Source organism: Copadichromis virginalis, linkage group LG3 (genome assembly GCF_057382275.1).
Source record: "Copadichromis virginalis isolate Kocher_CV1m ecotype Utaka linkage group LG3, C_Virginalis_male_GT1.1, whole genome shotgun sequence".
Classification (NCBI taxonomy): Eukaryota; Metazoa; Chordata; class Actinopteri; order Cichliformes; family Cichlidae; genus Copadichromis; species Copadichromis virginalis.
Genome location: NC_140620.1, coordinates 30,505,998 through 30,521,213, shown reverse-complemented (window position 1 = coordinate 30,521,213; position 15,216 = coordinate 30,505,998). Strand labels below are relative to the sequence as shown.

The 15,216-nt window shown below is 39.2% G+C and overlaps 1 protein-coding gene across 2 annotated transcripts in view; it reads left to right on the top strand.

Annotated features, from left to right (window-relative positions):
* The first annotated feature begins 1,378 nt into the window (after positions 1-1,378).
* Positions 1,379-15,216, top strand: part of LOC146714043 (uncharacterized) — a 38,094-nt gene continuing 24,256 nt past the window's right edge. For both annotated transcript variants that reach the window (XM_085450630.1, XM_085450628.1), the window contains exons 1-2: positions 1,379-1,438; positions 12,984-14,892. In XM_085450630.1, coding sequence (XP_085306756.1) covers positions 13,375-14,892 — 1,518 coding nt within the window. In that variant the 5' untranslated portion in view covers positions 1,379-1,438; positions 12,984-13,374. The remainder of the gene's footprint in view (positions 1,439-12,983; positions 14,893-15,216) is intronic.

Genomic DNA, 15,216 nt, shown 5'->3' with positions numbered 1-15,216 from the left:
TAACCCAATTTTTTGGATAGTTTTCCTAACCTAGTGTGCTGGGTCAAACCAATAACCCAACCCTGTTAAGTTGAAACAACCCAGCGTTGGCTCAGTCATATTTGACCCAGCACTGGGTTACAAATTGGGTTATTTTAACCCAGCATTTTTTAGGGTGTAGCCATTGGGGAACAGAAGGACTTTCTTTGTTTGAGCTATTTAAAAAATTATTTTAGCAACACAATCAAACAAAGTTTTAGTCTAGTCTAGTCAAAGTTTTGGGGAGTATGTAAAAACATTTATGGTAGCTTAGGTTGGAACACAACCAAACTCCCTCTGTGTCCTTCAGACAGACAGACAAACATATTATACTTATCTGAGCCTATTAATTTCAAGAATTACAAGCAAGCTACATTTTATATTATAGGGAATATTTACACAAATAAAAATAATACACATACTTAAATTGTACTTATTTTAAATATTTGTGATTTAAATAACTGTAAAACATGTAGACACATCAAAAGAGTGTGAATACACAAGCACCTGTAAGGAAGGATTGGGGCGGGGCTGGAAAAAAAGACTTGCTAAAAGAATAGTTGCAAAAGTCTCAACACTGGTACAAGGCTGCCCCCTGGTGTAAAGGTTTTCATTAGATAATCAAGATGATTAAGTAATTGTTGCTTTGGCTACTTCTAATTTAGTATATTTACCATGCAATTTATTTTAATTTGTTTTAATAATTTATTACAGATTTCGTAATATTAATCCAACAATAAATTATGCCATATTATTAAATCACTTTAGATATTATTATTATTAAAAATGGGTACTTCTGCTTTGTACGTGAATTTAAATACCTTAGGTCAAGCATCCAAAGCTTTGGACATGTGCGGAGGAGAAATAGTGGATATGATGAAAAGAAAATGTTGAGAATGGCGCTGCCAGGCAGGAGGAAAAGAGAACGATCAGAGAAAAGGTTCATGGACGTAGTCCCCGCTCATGACCCTGGTTTGGACAAGTGAAAAGTAATAGGTGCAGGAGGTGGCTTTGTTTATCGCAGTTCATCGTTGACATGATCAGTAGGCACGCGGTTTCACCAAAAACTATACAATTCCTAACAAAATATTTGGATTTCCCGTTGCACAGCCACCTTGGTCCTGTCTTTTTATTTCATTTCTTTCATTAGCTCATATTGTGCTAATATTATTGTTTTGGTTAGTTCTCTCTTTTCAACATTCTTTTTTTATTCGGCTTTTCTTCGATGTCTATTTTTAATCTTTACTGTCTACGGTGTGTGTGTGTGTGTGTGTGTGTGTGTGGAGGGCGGGGGTGTCATAGAAACGTCGTCTTTCAGAGGTCGTGCTTTTATTTTGAAGGCTCGTCTTTCAAACCGGAACAGACAGCAGAGGAAGTTTCCGCTCATCAAAGCAACAGGAAAGCAAAGCCATAACGAAAGGTAGGAAACAAATGCCATAAACAACCCGAGTTTCATTCTTTTACTCACAGTCGGTGTTTGTTGGTCTGTTACAGCCTTTAGACTCACTATGAAAAATGTGTTCCGCGTCTGTTTTGTTGTTAAACGTAAGGCTAACTTTATCACAGTGCCACTGATAACTTGGCTCAGGAGTTTGGCGTTTGCGGTCCTTTTTAAACATGATAAAGATCAATAAAGTCAAATGAAACGTTAATATTAAACTATGATTAGGTTAAAAATAAGGTATCACCCCTGTTGGAGTTTTTAAGAAGTTTTTAGGTCTTCTCCGGAGGGCCACTATTCACCACTAGGGTCAAGCACCCTAGTGGTGAACTGAAACATGTTGCTAAATAATACTGAACTTTACGTGTCAGATAGGGTTGCCAACTCCCTGAAAAATAAATAAGGGACACCTCGTGGCCAGGGCCGGGCGACCCAGTTGTCTTCACCCTTCCCAGTGTGGTGAATTTTCTAGCTCTTTTTTGTGTGTGAAATTATTGTTTTTAACCCTTTGACTTGAATTTGATTTAAGTAGATGTGTATTCTTTGTGATATGAACACATGTGAAACAAATGATCATTTAGCCATTTATTTTTAGCTCAAAATGACAACATTAACACAGTAAAACAGGTCTCTTTCTTAAACAGAAGCCTGTCATGCTTAACTTTTGAGAATATAAGTAAATCTTTCTTTAAAAGAACTCTGTCCTGCTTAACTTAAAATAATAGAAAACAATAGAAAGAAAAATATTCTTGTAACAGTGCACATTTAGTGCATTTAGTACAATTGGCTTCAGCTGAGGTATTATTTCAGCTTTTCTAATGCTAATCAGCTGCTCCTGTTTGTAAACCCGCTTGTTCCCATGATTACGCATCATAACTCATCATCATTATTCATCTATGTATTACTTTTATGTATTAGTGATCTATTTGTTGTAATCATCTATCCTTGCAGTCGTTTATTACACAAAATAAATTATATTATCACACTTCTGGCCACATAGCGCTGATATTCACTGCACATGCCCATATTAACTTTTTCCAGCCAGGTGTTTTCCTTTTCCCAATCTTCCCTTTCTCTGAGGGGAACAAACATTGCTGCTCTAACGCTGGGCTGACACTGTGCGGTTTTAGGCCCATTTTGAGCCGATTTTTGAGTGATCGGACCGATTTTGGCCTTCATCGTGCGTCGTGTAGTATACGTGGGGTAACGAGAAGTGATTAACACCTCACGACCAGCTCCCGATCATCAATCGCTCGTGAGCCGCTCACACTGCTCGCGCGCAAACACGTAAACGCCGTGAAAAAGACGGCGCAGCACGGCAGTGCAGCGTGTGATCTGGACACAAGCGATGGAGGCACAACTTGTAGAACTTTGAAAAGCTCATCCGAGCCTTTTCGATGTGGCATCACAAAATTATCACGACCACAACAACCGTGAAAATAGTTGGATCTACACTGCTGCTCAATCACAGCTGCCTGATCATGTTTTTCATTAGCAATTTAGCAAAGTTGATGGTGGTGGTGTGTCTGTGTGAGTGAGAGACAGAGAGAGAGAGCGACAGATTTTCTGTTATAACCTTCATGTTATGGAGGCACAGTGTGAGCACTCAGGTCGCATCAGAGCATCGGGCCGTATAGTGTGAGACCTGCATCGTGACCTACCAACATCTAACCCCTGCGAGTCAATCGTGCAGTTTGAGCAGGAGCTGAATAACGCGACTGAAAAAATCGCACAGTGTTTGCCCAGCTTTAGATGTACTGTCGTCCGAGACTTGCACCGCAGTGACGGCGTTTGTTTCCCTGTTGGCCATGCTTCTTGTTGTGGTCATCTGTTGTCTTCCGGTATTTTCTCCGTAAGCGACCTTTCCTCGACCAATGAGATAAGCGATAATCTGACTTGTCATACTCGAATTGTCATAAGTGTGCTGTCAGCTCATTGGTCACAAAGCAGGAGAGGGGCTGGGAATTATGTTTTCAAACAAAGCGTTAATTCCATAAACATTTATAGACTACTTTTGATTCTCACTGTATTACGGGACAAAGTGCGTCCCTTATTAGCTCAATACGGGACGTGTACTTTTGTTTCTAAATACGGGACGATTCCGTATTTTAAGGGACGGTTGGCAACCCTAAACACAAGTCATTATGCTGCAAATACAGGGTGTACTTCTGACCCAGCTGGAATATGCTCCGGCACCACCACACCCTAAAATGGATAAGGACTTGCATCACTACATGAAGAAAATCTTAGCCCAGTATTTACTATTTATGAGCATTTGCATTGTCTTATGAGTGGAGTCTCCAATACTGGAAGTGCGTTAGATATGAGGTTGTTTTGGAGATTGTGTCAGTCATTTTAAAACAGCGTGGGCTTTACTGAATGGTTCGTTTCTGCCCATGTGTGTGATGTCTATGCAAGATTTGTCTTGCTGCAAAAGTATTCTACTGGAATAAACATTTTAAGCATCTGATTTGTATACTCAAGCTAACATTTTACACGCTGTCCCTCATGTACATTTAATATCATTCTTTATTTATATGTTATACTTAGTGTTTCTTGTTTTAAGTCCTCATAATTTGTAATAATGGTTGAGTTTGGTGTTTTAGATCTTATTTGGACAGGTTTTTTTTGCCAGTTGTAGTGGTGATTGACTGACAGTTTTAACCTCTCAACTTATAACATTAATGGTTTATTTTAGCTGTTTAACATACAATCCTGCCCCAGGAAACTATATCATTCTACAGCATATTATACTTTTTCATTTCCATGTAGATGATCCCAAGCTTTTGCCATCCATAGAGTTAGATGACACACAGTAATTAGTTAAACTGCAGGGAAGTCTTAAAGACTTGGATAACCTCCAATGTTCTGCTTCTAAATTCAAATAAAAAACATTTCATCAATATTAATTACTGCTAATTATAAAACATTGCTAACCATTACCTCCTACCTTGGATGTTTACGTTGAACACTAACAAAATTAGTTAGTTTGTAGTCTGTAGCTGATGACTGATGATGGGCTATGTAAAGACTGCTAGAATATGTTGTAATTCAAAATCTTGCATATTGAGCACACTAAACATCTATGAGCACATCTAAGTATGTAACTGATTTTAAAAAACGATGGCACCCTGCCTTTAGTAAGTGCTGTCTTTAAGCAAGCAGGAAGCTGGATTTACACTATGATCATCTGACAACAGGCTGTATTGACCTCAATCTATAATTCAGAAATAACCTAATATTTTACATTTACTGCTCGATAGGATTATCCAGATGTGCAATGGAAAAGAGTCGAGCATTGCACTTTTCACTGTGACTTTTACCCACTTTTTATGTCTTGCAATTTTTCAAAGGATTTGTCTTTCTATAATTTGGCCTGGGAGGGGACACATGAGTTAGGGACTTCTTTTGCAGTCGTCATTTTCTGCCTGGGTGTTTTTGCTTGGTTTGTCTACTATTGAGTTTCCTGGCAGTTCAAACCTTTGGGCAAATTTGGCCTTGAGTAAGTGCATCATTGATAATCAGTAAGCATTTCTGTCACATATTGTCATTAGGTTCATAGGCATTTTCCCAGAATGCCTGATAAGGTTTCTGCTGTTTCACAGTTTATCACTGTCTTTCACAACCTTGATTTCTGCAAAAATTTAAACAACAAAATGTTTAAAAACAACACATACAATGGTTTTCAAATCTCATTAACACATATGTGCTTCACAGCATACAGTCCTCAAATGCAGGTTAAAGCATGCTCATTAAAAGAAGGAGCCATGTGTAAACATGTCATCCCACTTGTAATGGGCTGTGAGGCAAAGTGGAAAAAATGTTCTGCTGTCAGATGAGTCAAATCTGAAATAGATAATTTGTCCTTCTGAATAAAGAAGACAAGGACCATCTGCCTTGTTATCAGCACTCAGTTCAAAAGCCTGACAGTATGGAGGTGCATTAGTGCCCATGGAATTGGCAGCTTGCACATCTGGAAAGGCACCATTGTCATTAAAGGCATATATAGGTTTTGGAGAAACATGTTAAAAAAGAGGGGATTCTCACAGTGGTAAACATCAAAATTAGTATCAGTGTCAGAGCTACCATAGGGCGAGTGGTAGCGTTCACCCTCGACAATTTGCCACTCTCTTGCAAGGCCAGAATAAAACCACTCTACCAAAAAACAATAAATAGAATAAATAGATTCAGGCTCTGTTTGATTAAGCTCAACATACTGTCTCAGAAGAATCAGTGGGATCTGAAACTCAGTTTATTTGAACTGCATCAGTTTAATCCCATTGAGCAGAAATGACAGCAAAACATGTTGTTTTTCAAAATAAAATAAAAAAAATTAAAGAAAGCTGTATTTCTGTTATGTCACTAGTCTCTCTTCCTAATCTTCCCTCCTGTTTTTCTCTGAGAGTGTGATGGAGCAACACTGTGTTGGTATGTCATCTGACTGTAAATGTACAAATATTAATGGTTTGCCCCACATATCCTCCTGAGAACCAGCCTATTAATGTATGAGTTGTTTTGTTTGCTTTGGTTGCATGTTTGCATGTGTGATAGCAGCAGGTAGCAGGAGAGTGTGGTTGCAATCTGACTTAAGGGGTCAGATCAGGCAAAGAAAACCTCTTTTAAAGGGATGCAAAGGATGTAGCAGACTGTTAACTTCTCACTGTGCTGTCTTCGCCCAGCTGTTTTAGAACTAGGTGCAGCTGCACGGTGTGTACTGACCGTGAAACAAAACTGAAAGAGGAATCTGATGCACTCCCTGCTTTCAGCATACAGTGCAGGATATCAGGGCACGTCAGAACAACAAATTTCTATTACATGGGGGAAGCCAACAGCAAAGCAGCAGCAGTTTGAAGGTGTTTCACACCTGACAGACTAACACTTCTGTCTTTGTATGTTTGTGAGTTATATCTTTTTCTTAAATCTGGTGGAGTGACTGAAAAGCTCAGGTAACAATGCTTTGGGTTCTTTCTTGCTCACTCATTATGTTTTGTCTGAGAGACATTATGTAAGATAGAACCAAAGCAAAACCCTTCTAGCCTCTATTTGCTCTATTACACAGACAGAAAGATAAGGTTTTGCTAACATCATTTCAATTCACCAGTCAAAGCTTAATGCACTCTGAGCTCAAATGAGAAGAGTTGAAAATAAATTAGGAATAACATCAATACTTTGTTTTTAAGTAATAGTGTTTTTAAGATAATCTTGGGGCTTCGGCCATTTATTTTTCTGCTAATTTATTTGCCACAGCATATTTTATAAACGCCCAGTTGATCAGCAAAGTTTAAATCAAGTCTGATATTGAGAGAGAAATAGAATCTGTAATACCTGCAGCACGTTCTAATCGCTCTAATAGAATATTATGGTCGACAGTATCGAACGCAGCACTGAGGTTTAGCAGGACAATCACAGATCACGCAGAGATGTTTCCAAGTTTCACACAATACTTTTATTTCCCATTACTCTTATAGATGCATCTGGAGATCAGCACACTGCAGTCCTATTCTAAAGGCTGATCTAAAGAATTCCACACAAGTCATAACCTCTGATCTCCTCCCCCTACAGTAAAACACACATAGGAAAAACACTGGTACAGTGGCCAGGGGTGCTGACACCCTGTCCCCCATCTCCTTTTAAGATAGTGTGCGTTTGCCCTTTGTCTGCCCCTCACCCTCAGTAAGTGTTGTGTCCTGCCCTGCCCTTGGGGTGGGGGTTGATTGCCCTCCTGCCTTGCACCCCAATTCTTTTTTCCCATTCCAGGCCTGTTTTCTATTTTGTATTCTTACCCCCATTAACCGCCATATTATAAACTAGGGCTGGGCGATATGACCCAAAATTCATATCTCGATATTTTTTACCTGGACGGTGATATAAGATATATATCTCGATATTTATTTTTTTTAAGCCATAAAGTAAGAACAAAAAGAGAGTTCTTAGTCAAAGCTGTGTCCCAGATGTCACACAGGCACTTTTATTAACATAGAGCATAGATGTACATAAGATTTACTCAAAAATAAATTATGAGCATTTATTAAATAATAATGCTCCATAAATAAAAGAAAACAATGTGTTTTTTGTGCATAACAAAAAGCTCACAATTGTGCAGTCAAAATGTAAACTAACAGATGCTGAGCATAATAACAAAGAGACAGATTTCACAGCTGCTCTGTTCCCAACTTCTACTCTGTGACTGACAGCATTGAGTTTGAAATCCTCTTCGTAACCACGTCTCTTAACAGGTGCCATTTATAGTCCTTATACACAGTAGGGTAATATTACGTTGAAGCACAGTACGTATCACTCCGCGAAGGCTCCTCGGTAGCCGTAATGCTCTGACAATCCATCAGCGGTGCAGCACCGTAGCTTACCAAAGTCGTACTAAAACATTTTTTGACAGATTGCTGAGTGCTGTGTACCACATAAAATCGGTTCGCGGCCATCAAGCACAAACAGAATTCATACATAAGGCGCGCTGTCGACTTTTGAGAAAATGCAAGGATTTTAGGCTGTGCAGCGCCTCTGGGCTGCATGACGTTAGCGTGGTTAGCTCGTTAGCGTGGTTAGCTAGCTAACACGTTGACGACGTCCAGCCCCACGCACGGGGCGATGTGCAGTAACTCGTTAACGGAGATTTGCCGTGTCCATCTTGTCGCTTCCTGCAGGTGAAGTGATGGGGGAGGGGGGGGAGCTGTGTTCAGTGAAGGAGGGGCGAGGCCGAGTAACGTTGCGTAAAGACAAAAGTGGACGAAAGAGAGGCAAACTTGCGGCTCCACAAGTATAATTATAACGTAACATAGACTATATCGATATAAAGGATATTGTCACACCTTATATCTCATATAAAAAATTTATCGATATTTTTTAAAAACTTGATATATCGCCCAGCCCTATTATAACCCCAACCCCCACCCCCCCCCACCCCAATATTCAACTGTAAATACAGTGTGGTATGTTTCACTAAAAGCCTTTTCCGCAGCAGGCATTTTGGCTTGTCACTGTGGAAAATGCACCACCGCATTTTATGTATGTATTATTCACACTCTCCAAAGATCTCAACGTCTAACACATTCATGCCATTGAAAAGCCGGGTGATTGTATCTCAGGAAGTTGGAGGAAAAGCAGACAATTCTAAAGGTAGCGGAGCCTTTTGTCTCTTCAACCACTGTAAGAGATAGCAAGGGAGTGTGAAGACCAAAGGTGTGAAAACAGCTGCGTACTGCCTTTTGTTTCTGTAGGAAGTATTTAAACTCAGGGCCATTCTGGGCTCAAGCAGAGACTCTGCCAATCAACTGCCCCAGCAATGTTGGCTTCTCTGACCAAGCTTGGGTTTTTGTTCTTTTCTGATGAAAGAATATTAGCTACTGCTCACCATTTGTCTGCAGGCTTTATTAAATAGAAACTTCCACAACAGTGTAAGCGCCTCTGGTCTGTTCAGGTGGCGTGTTCAGAAAACCTTTTTCTTGGCAGCCATTTTTATTTCCCATGAAATGAAACTACTAAAGGAATTAAAGAGTGTCTCGTTGTGGGAGATGATCCTGTTATATCTCAGAAGTCAGGTTGTAATGTTGATGTGTGCACTTGGTGTAGGAAATGAATTAATATTTAGGGTTGCATAATCCTGATTAGGCAACATAGAAAAAAATGTCACGGTTGTTCAGGTAATCTTGTAGCAGCAAGTGGAAAATGTATTTATTTTTTAAATAACTTCCTTTCTTGGCATGTGAAATGGGATGTCTTTTATTCATCTTGCCACATTTCATTATGTTTTGCTTCCAAGGAGCCAGACTGTATTAACATTTTTAAGTGCTCTTAAGCAATAGTTTTCCACACTTTCTGAAGGTCTTTCAAAGTTCTGCTTTGGACATTGGCTTCTTTCACACTCATTTTCAGTCCAGTCTTTGTACCTGACCATTTTCAGAGGTGTTTTAAACATTTGCTAAGTCACTTAAGACCAGAGATGGGCAGTAAGGCATTACTGTAACGCGTTACTGTAATCTGATTACTTTTTTCAAGTAACGAGTAAAGTAAGGGATTATTAACCATGATTTTTTTTGCGAGAATGTGTCATGACAGTGACGTAAGCGAGTGCGACGTTCGTGACAGCAGCTGTGTGCAGATCAACAATGGATAATATATCGAGTGCGGGAGAGAGTATGAGCGTGCAGCGTTTAAAGCGTGGAAGTACTGACCTTACTTTGAGTTTGATTCCATAAAAACTGACAAAAACATTAGTGTCTGGTGTGTGTGGGAGAAAAAATCTTTTTACAGCGAAAAAAAACCCTAAACTTCCAAGCAAGCACCGAGTGCGCAATGACGTAATGGGAAATTCACAGAGAAACTCGCGGATTCTTCAACTGACCGCGGCACACCTGCACCAGGGTAAACCTCCGCCTACCCCACTCCTGCTTTACAGGTGAAAATAGAGCAACAGGACAGCTAGTCTTTGATTTTATTTATTTTCTGCTGTGTTTTACTTGCATCTATTTGAAAGAGTGAGTGTAAACACAAAAAACTATTTTATTTTATGTGCTGGAATGTGCAGAAAATAGGTTTAAATGTTAAACAAATTTCTTCCAGTCAGAGAATGTTGCATATAATTTAATTTTTTGCTTGATGCATAAAGTTAAAAGACTAAAACTAATAAAACAAGTTTTAAAAACAGACGTTTCCATTTGATTACATTTTGTATGATGGATTATGTATCGCTTTATCACCTATTCAGGTTGTAAATCGTGTTTTTTACAAAGTAACTAAGTAACTAATTACTAATAAGTAATCAGTAAAGTAACAGGATTACTCTTTGGGGGAAGTAATCAGTAATTAGTTACTGATTACTTTTTTCAATTAACTTGACCAACACTGCTTAAGGCTGATCTATGAATTATTCACGCATGAAAAAAATTCACCCATAACAGACAGGTTAAAAGACCCATTTTAAAATAGGAACTTTTTCACAAAAATATATTTTCTTATATAATTTCTTTACAATCTGGAAAAAACTAACAAAGCTAAAGATAAAACTGTTTCCAGATATAAAACTGTGTTTTTGCACCAATAAGGTAATTCCCAAAGAGCTTTTAGCTGAACACTTATACATACAGTGTGTCCTTAAAAATTTAGGAAAGTAGGAAACCTACAAACTAAAAACTAGGAAAACACATCTGACACAGGACCTAAGAGATACATCTGGAACTTCAGCTGATCTATCTACTGCTTACTAAAGCCTCATCAGAAATGGTCTCAGGGGAAGGGTGACTGTCAGGATGCCATTCTTAAGAAAGGGAAATGCGGAGGAAAGGCTGAGGTATGCCAGATTACACAAGAACTGGACTGGAAGTCAGTTGCAGTGAGTCTTATGGAGTGGTGAATCCAAACTTGAAATTTTTTTTGTTCAGCCCGTCATCAATGTATCCACAGGAGATCAGGAGAGAGGTATAACAGTCGTCATTTACAGCTATCTGTAAAACACAGCGGAGGTTCTCTCGTGGTTTGCGACTCCATTTCAGCCTGTGGTCATACTCAATATTGTCAATTAAATAAACCCTGTGTTTGCCTTATTCTGTATTTTCATGTATGTTTATATTTTATTCAATAAATATCTGTATGCAATTTCCAATTTTTCTTGTGACAAATTGAGAATAGAACAGTAAAATTAGTTGCTTGGTTTTGGATCACAGCTGATCCTTGTTCTGCTTCAGAAAAGTAAACCGGTCTTGCATCTGCTGATTTGAGTGCAATTCAAACTTAACACAAGATCTCCCCAGAAAGGGAATACCTCTTTAGCTGCAGTCCAAAAGGTCAAGTTGGAGTCTGTCTAGTCGTAAGATGAGATCTTCCCTGTGAAAGCAACTGCACAATATTGAGGATTTCCACAACCAGCTGCCAGAGAAGCATGAGATGGTAGAGGCCAAGGCTAGCTGGTTGAAGCTTTTAGAATAAGAGAGGGGTTTGTCCACTAGTAAATTGATCATAATTGGCATTGTTCTTTCTTACAGATAGAAATTGAAATACTTTGTCAGACATACTTAGGTGGGTCTCATTGAAAGAAAGACTAAATAAATGTATTCTCTATTAGGGCTGCTCAATTAATCGAATTTTAATCACGATTACGATCTGGGCTTTCAACGATCATTAAAAATGACTGAGCCGATTATTAGCCCCTCCCTCATTTATCCGCGACACCTTAAAGGCCGGTCCGTGAAAATATTGTCGGGCATAAACTGGTCCATGGCACAAAAAAGGTTGGAGACCGCTGATTAAGAGCACCCGAGGGAAGCTCGGAAAGCTAAGCAGAAGTTATTTGGAGAGTGACTGCCGTTGGTTGAAAAGAGAGGTTAAAAAAAACTTCAGTGGTGTTGCACACTATTTTATATTATTTTTTAAAGTCATTGTTAACCCTTTAAAGCCGGTCAGAGCAGCACGCTCCGTGTTGTGTAACTATTTTTAAATCCCTGTAGAACCGGAACCGCCTAAGCTAGCGCAATAATTTGTTTTGCATATGAAACCGGAGGAGTTGTACTTACATCTTATGCCATCAGCTTGTCCTCGGTCACGGTTTCCTTCCACATATAGCTTTGCAAAAATTGCATAAAAAGCTCTTGCAGGAACAAAAACATAATATTCCAGAAACACGCTTTGCCGATCCGATCAGCTGTTCGTAACACTTCCCACAGTGAAACAGACGTCAGCGCGAACTATCACATGTCCGCCATTTCCTGCTCGAAACCGGAAGTGACGTCATTTTCGCAGAAATGTAGTTTTTTACTCGTAGGCCTTAAAAGCCTATACTGGTCATGTTTGACTTTTCTGAATAGTTTCTGGGATGCTTAGAACTCGAATTGCACTGCTGGAAATAGTTTATTTTGATGCACATGCTGTTTTCTTTGCAAATTTGCATCATAGGATTGTTTTTTTTTTTCGTTTTTCCTGCAGTGTATATAAAAATTGGTGTATCTCCAAAATAAAACTATGAAGACACTCAAAATAAATTTCCTGTGGTGGGAAACTATTTTTTGCAACTTTTTTGTATTTAAAGTTTTGAGGGATAAACCTCTTAAATTTCTCCGAGTAGAAATATATGTAAAAAAACAAAACAAAAACGATTTTCAATTTTTTTGTAGTTTATTGCACTTTTTTGCAATTAATGTAGTTACTATGGACTTAATGCATACATATTATTAAAATATGGGCTATAACAGTTGTATAGCAACTTGAAATGCTCCCACAAATGGCACTACAACATGTAAAAAAATAATATAAGCTCTGGCGGACTTGGTTCTATAGTAGGTCTTAAAGGGTTAAATAAATATCGTCAAATAATCGAGATCTCAATTTCAGTGAAAATAATCGTGATTATCATTTTTGCCATAATCGAGCAGCCCTATTCTCTATTTCATATGATCTTCTTTCTTCTCTTCACCTATCATTTTATGCTTTTGCCTGCTTTGCTTTTTGTCTGTCTTTCTTTTTTTTTTTTCCCCAGAAAAGACCTTGACATGATATCAGTGACATCATTTCTATCTTGCAGGACTGAGCAAATCAGGACAAGACCATGCAGATGATGAATTCCATCGATCCAAGAAATTGACGCCCACACCAGTTCAATAACTCCATTTTTAATTTTTCAACTTTTTGTTATTTTTGAGGGATAGTATCTCTTCTTCTGCTCCAGGGCCTCTACAAAGGCCACAACATTGAGAGCTTCCAGGGATCTCACTAGTGATTGAGGAGAAGTTACCTTGGAGTTGACTCTTTTGAACGTCCACCTTGCACTGATATAGATAAATGGCACTCTTGTAGTTGCCTGTTGACCTACCACCTTACCAACAATATTCAGCACGCCATCTCCATGTCTAACTGCAGCATCCTCCTTCCTGACTACCCCAGCCCTACATAACCTTCTGGAGGGTGATAAGATCATGTCCCATCCCATGGATAACACCCATGCCTCTGGGAACCAAAGTTCCAACCAGGGGCAGTATGGACTATCGGATGTACATGCAAGTGGGGACCCTAACAGGTCTATGACTCTGGCTGACTCTCAGGACAGTCATTTTACTAGCACGCCTAGAGATGAGTTTCATTCATCAATCACTGAAACAAGCAATCCGATGTCTTCGCTCTCTCAAAGACTCTCTGATGTTGATAGCGGCATGGACTGGTTGCCAAACTACAAAAGTGAAATTGAGGATTCTTCTTCTAAATTCCATGCACCACCGGCTTCTTATAGCAATAAAAGCAGTCATGACAGTAGATTTGCTGCTCTGAGTGAAGGAGAATGTCATATCCAATCCATTCCAGGTTTAGGTGATTATGACTCTCAACTGCCTGACAAACCTGTGGCTGTGGCAGAGTCCAGGTACCCTCAGTACACATCAGAAGAAGCTGCTAACATCCTTTTGCAGTTTGGACTTGAAAAAGAAGACTTGGAATATCTGATTTCTTACCCCGAAGACCAGATCACCCCTAGTAACCTGCCTTTTATCTTACAACAAATACGCAATCAAAGGGGTACAAATGCAGTTCAATCAGAACCAAATCCAGATCTTCAGCCAACCACCAGTATGAGTAGAAGGGACAGGTTAAATACAAAAAGAGGAGAAGAGATGTGGCAGGATGAAATGTCACCTACTGTTCAACCAAGTAAAGTGATTGACTCTGGACACACTGCCAAATATACTGTAGATGAGATTGGGAAGAGCAGTGACAAGAGAGCTAGCAATGGTGGGAGTAGAAGTATGTTGTTGATGGACTGTTATGAGAGTAGCAGCCACAATAGAGAACCACTCCAAAAAAGTATGATAGAAGGGAAAACCAGTACGATGGTTTCACCATTTGACCTGCAGGATACTGTTTCCAGTCTGAGCTCAGTCCAAGTCTGTGTGACTTCTCAAGGCAGTAATGCAGCTCAACAGATCCAACCAAGCCGGTCTTCTCAAGAAATCATCAGCTCTTTTTCTCCACCGAAGAAGGACACAGACTCAAGATTTCCTAAGATGTCTGAGGTCTCCAGGCTAGTTCTCTTTAAAGAACCAGAGACTTATCAGCAGTCAGCCTTAAAAACTCAGCCACCTCTCAGTGTGGTCTGTGTTGTGCATCCCGATAATGATTACATTCACACCAAGGAAGAGAGTACAACTCAAGAACAAGACTCTAAGGTTGCTGAACCGATGAACAAGAAGCAGCATAAGTGGACACAACAACAGCTAAGAAAGCAGAGTAAACAGATCATGAATGCTGCTGCAAAACCAGTTTCTCTACTTTCTTCCCTCCGAAGTACCATAACTATTCCATCTTCCAATAAGCAGTGCTTGGCAAACAGGGAGCTTTCAAAGTCTCTCCCAACAAGGGCCATGAAGCAAGACTATGCTGCAGCCACACCAAAAATCTTTCCACATACCTGTTCTCTGTGTTTACAACAATGTGCTCATATGAAGGTGGGTGGAAGAGTATACTCTGTTTGCCCTTGTTTAGGAGGACAAGTTTTTTAAGATTACGTTATTTTGATTGAGTTTCAATTTCATTTTCTTTTCATTTGGAAGAACTGATGGCTGTTTGTTGAAAAAAAAATCTATAAATGGTACTTTCAGTTGATTTTAAACATTGTTTCACTGAATCAGTAATATTGACAAAAGTATTCCAGTAAGGTGTGCACCACAAGCTGTAAGCTGTGTACCCATTAGCAAAAACAATATGAAATTTTGTAACAATATAAGGAAAGGAACAGTTCATGATCCAAAGTGTCACATTTGACAAACATT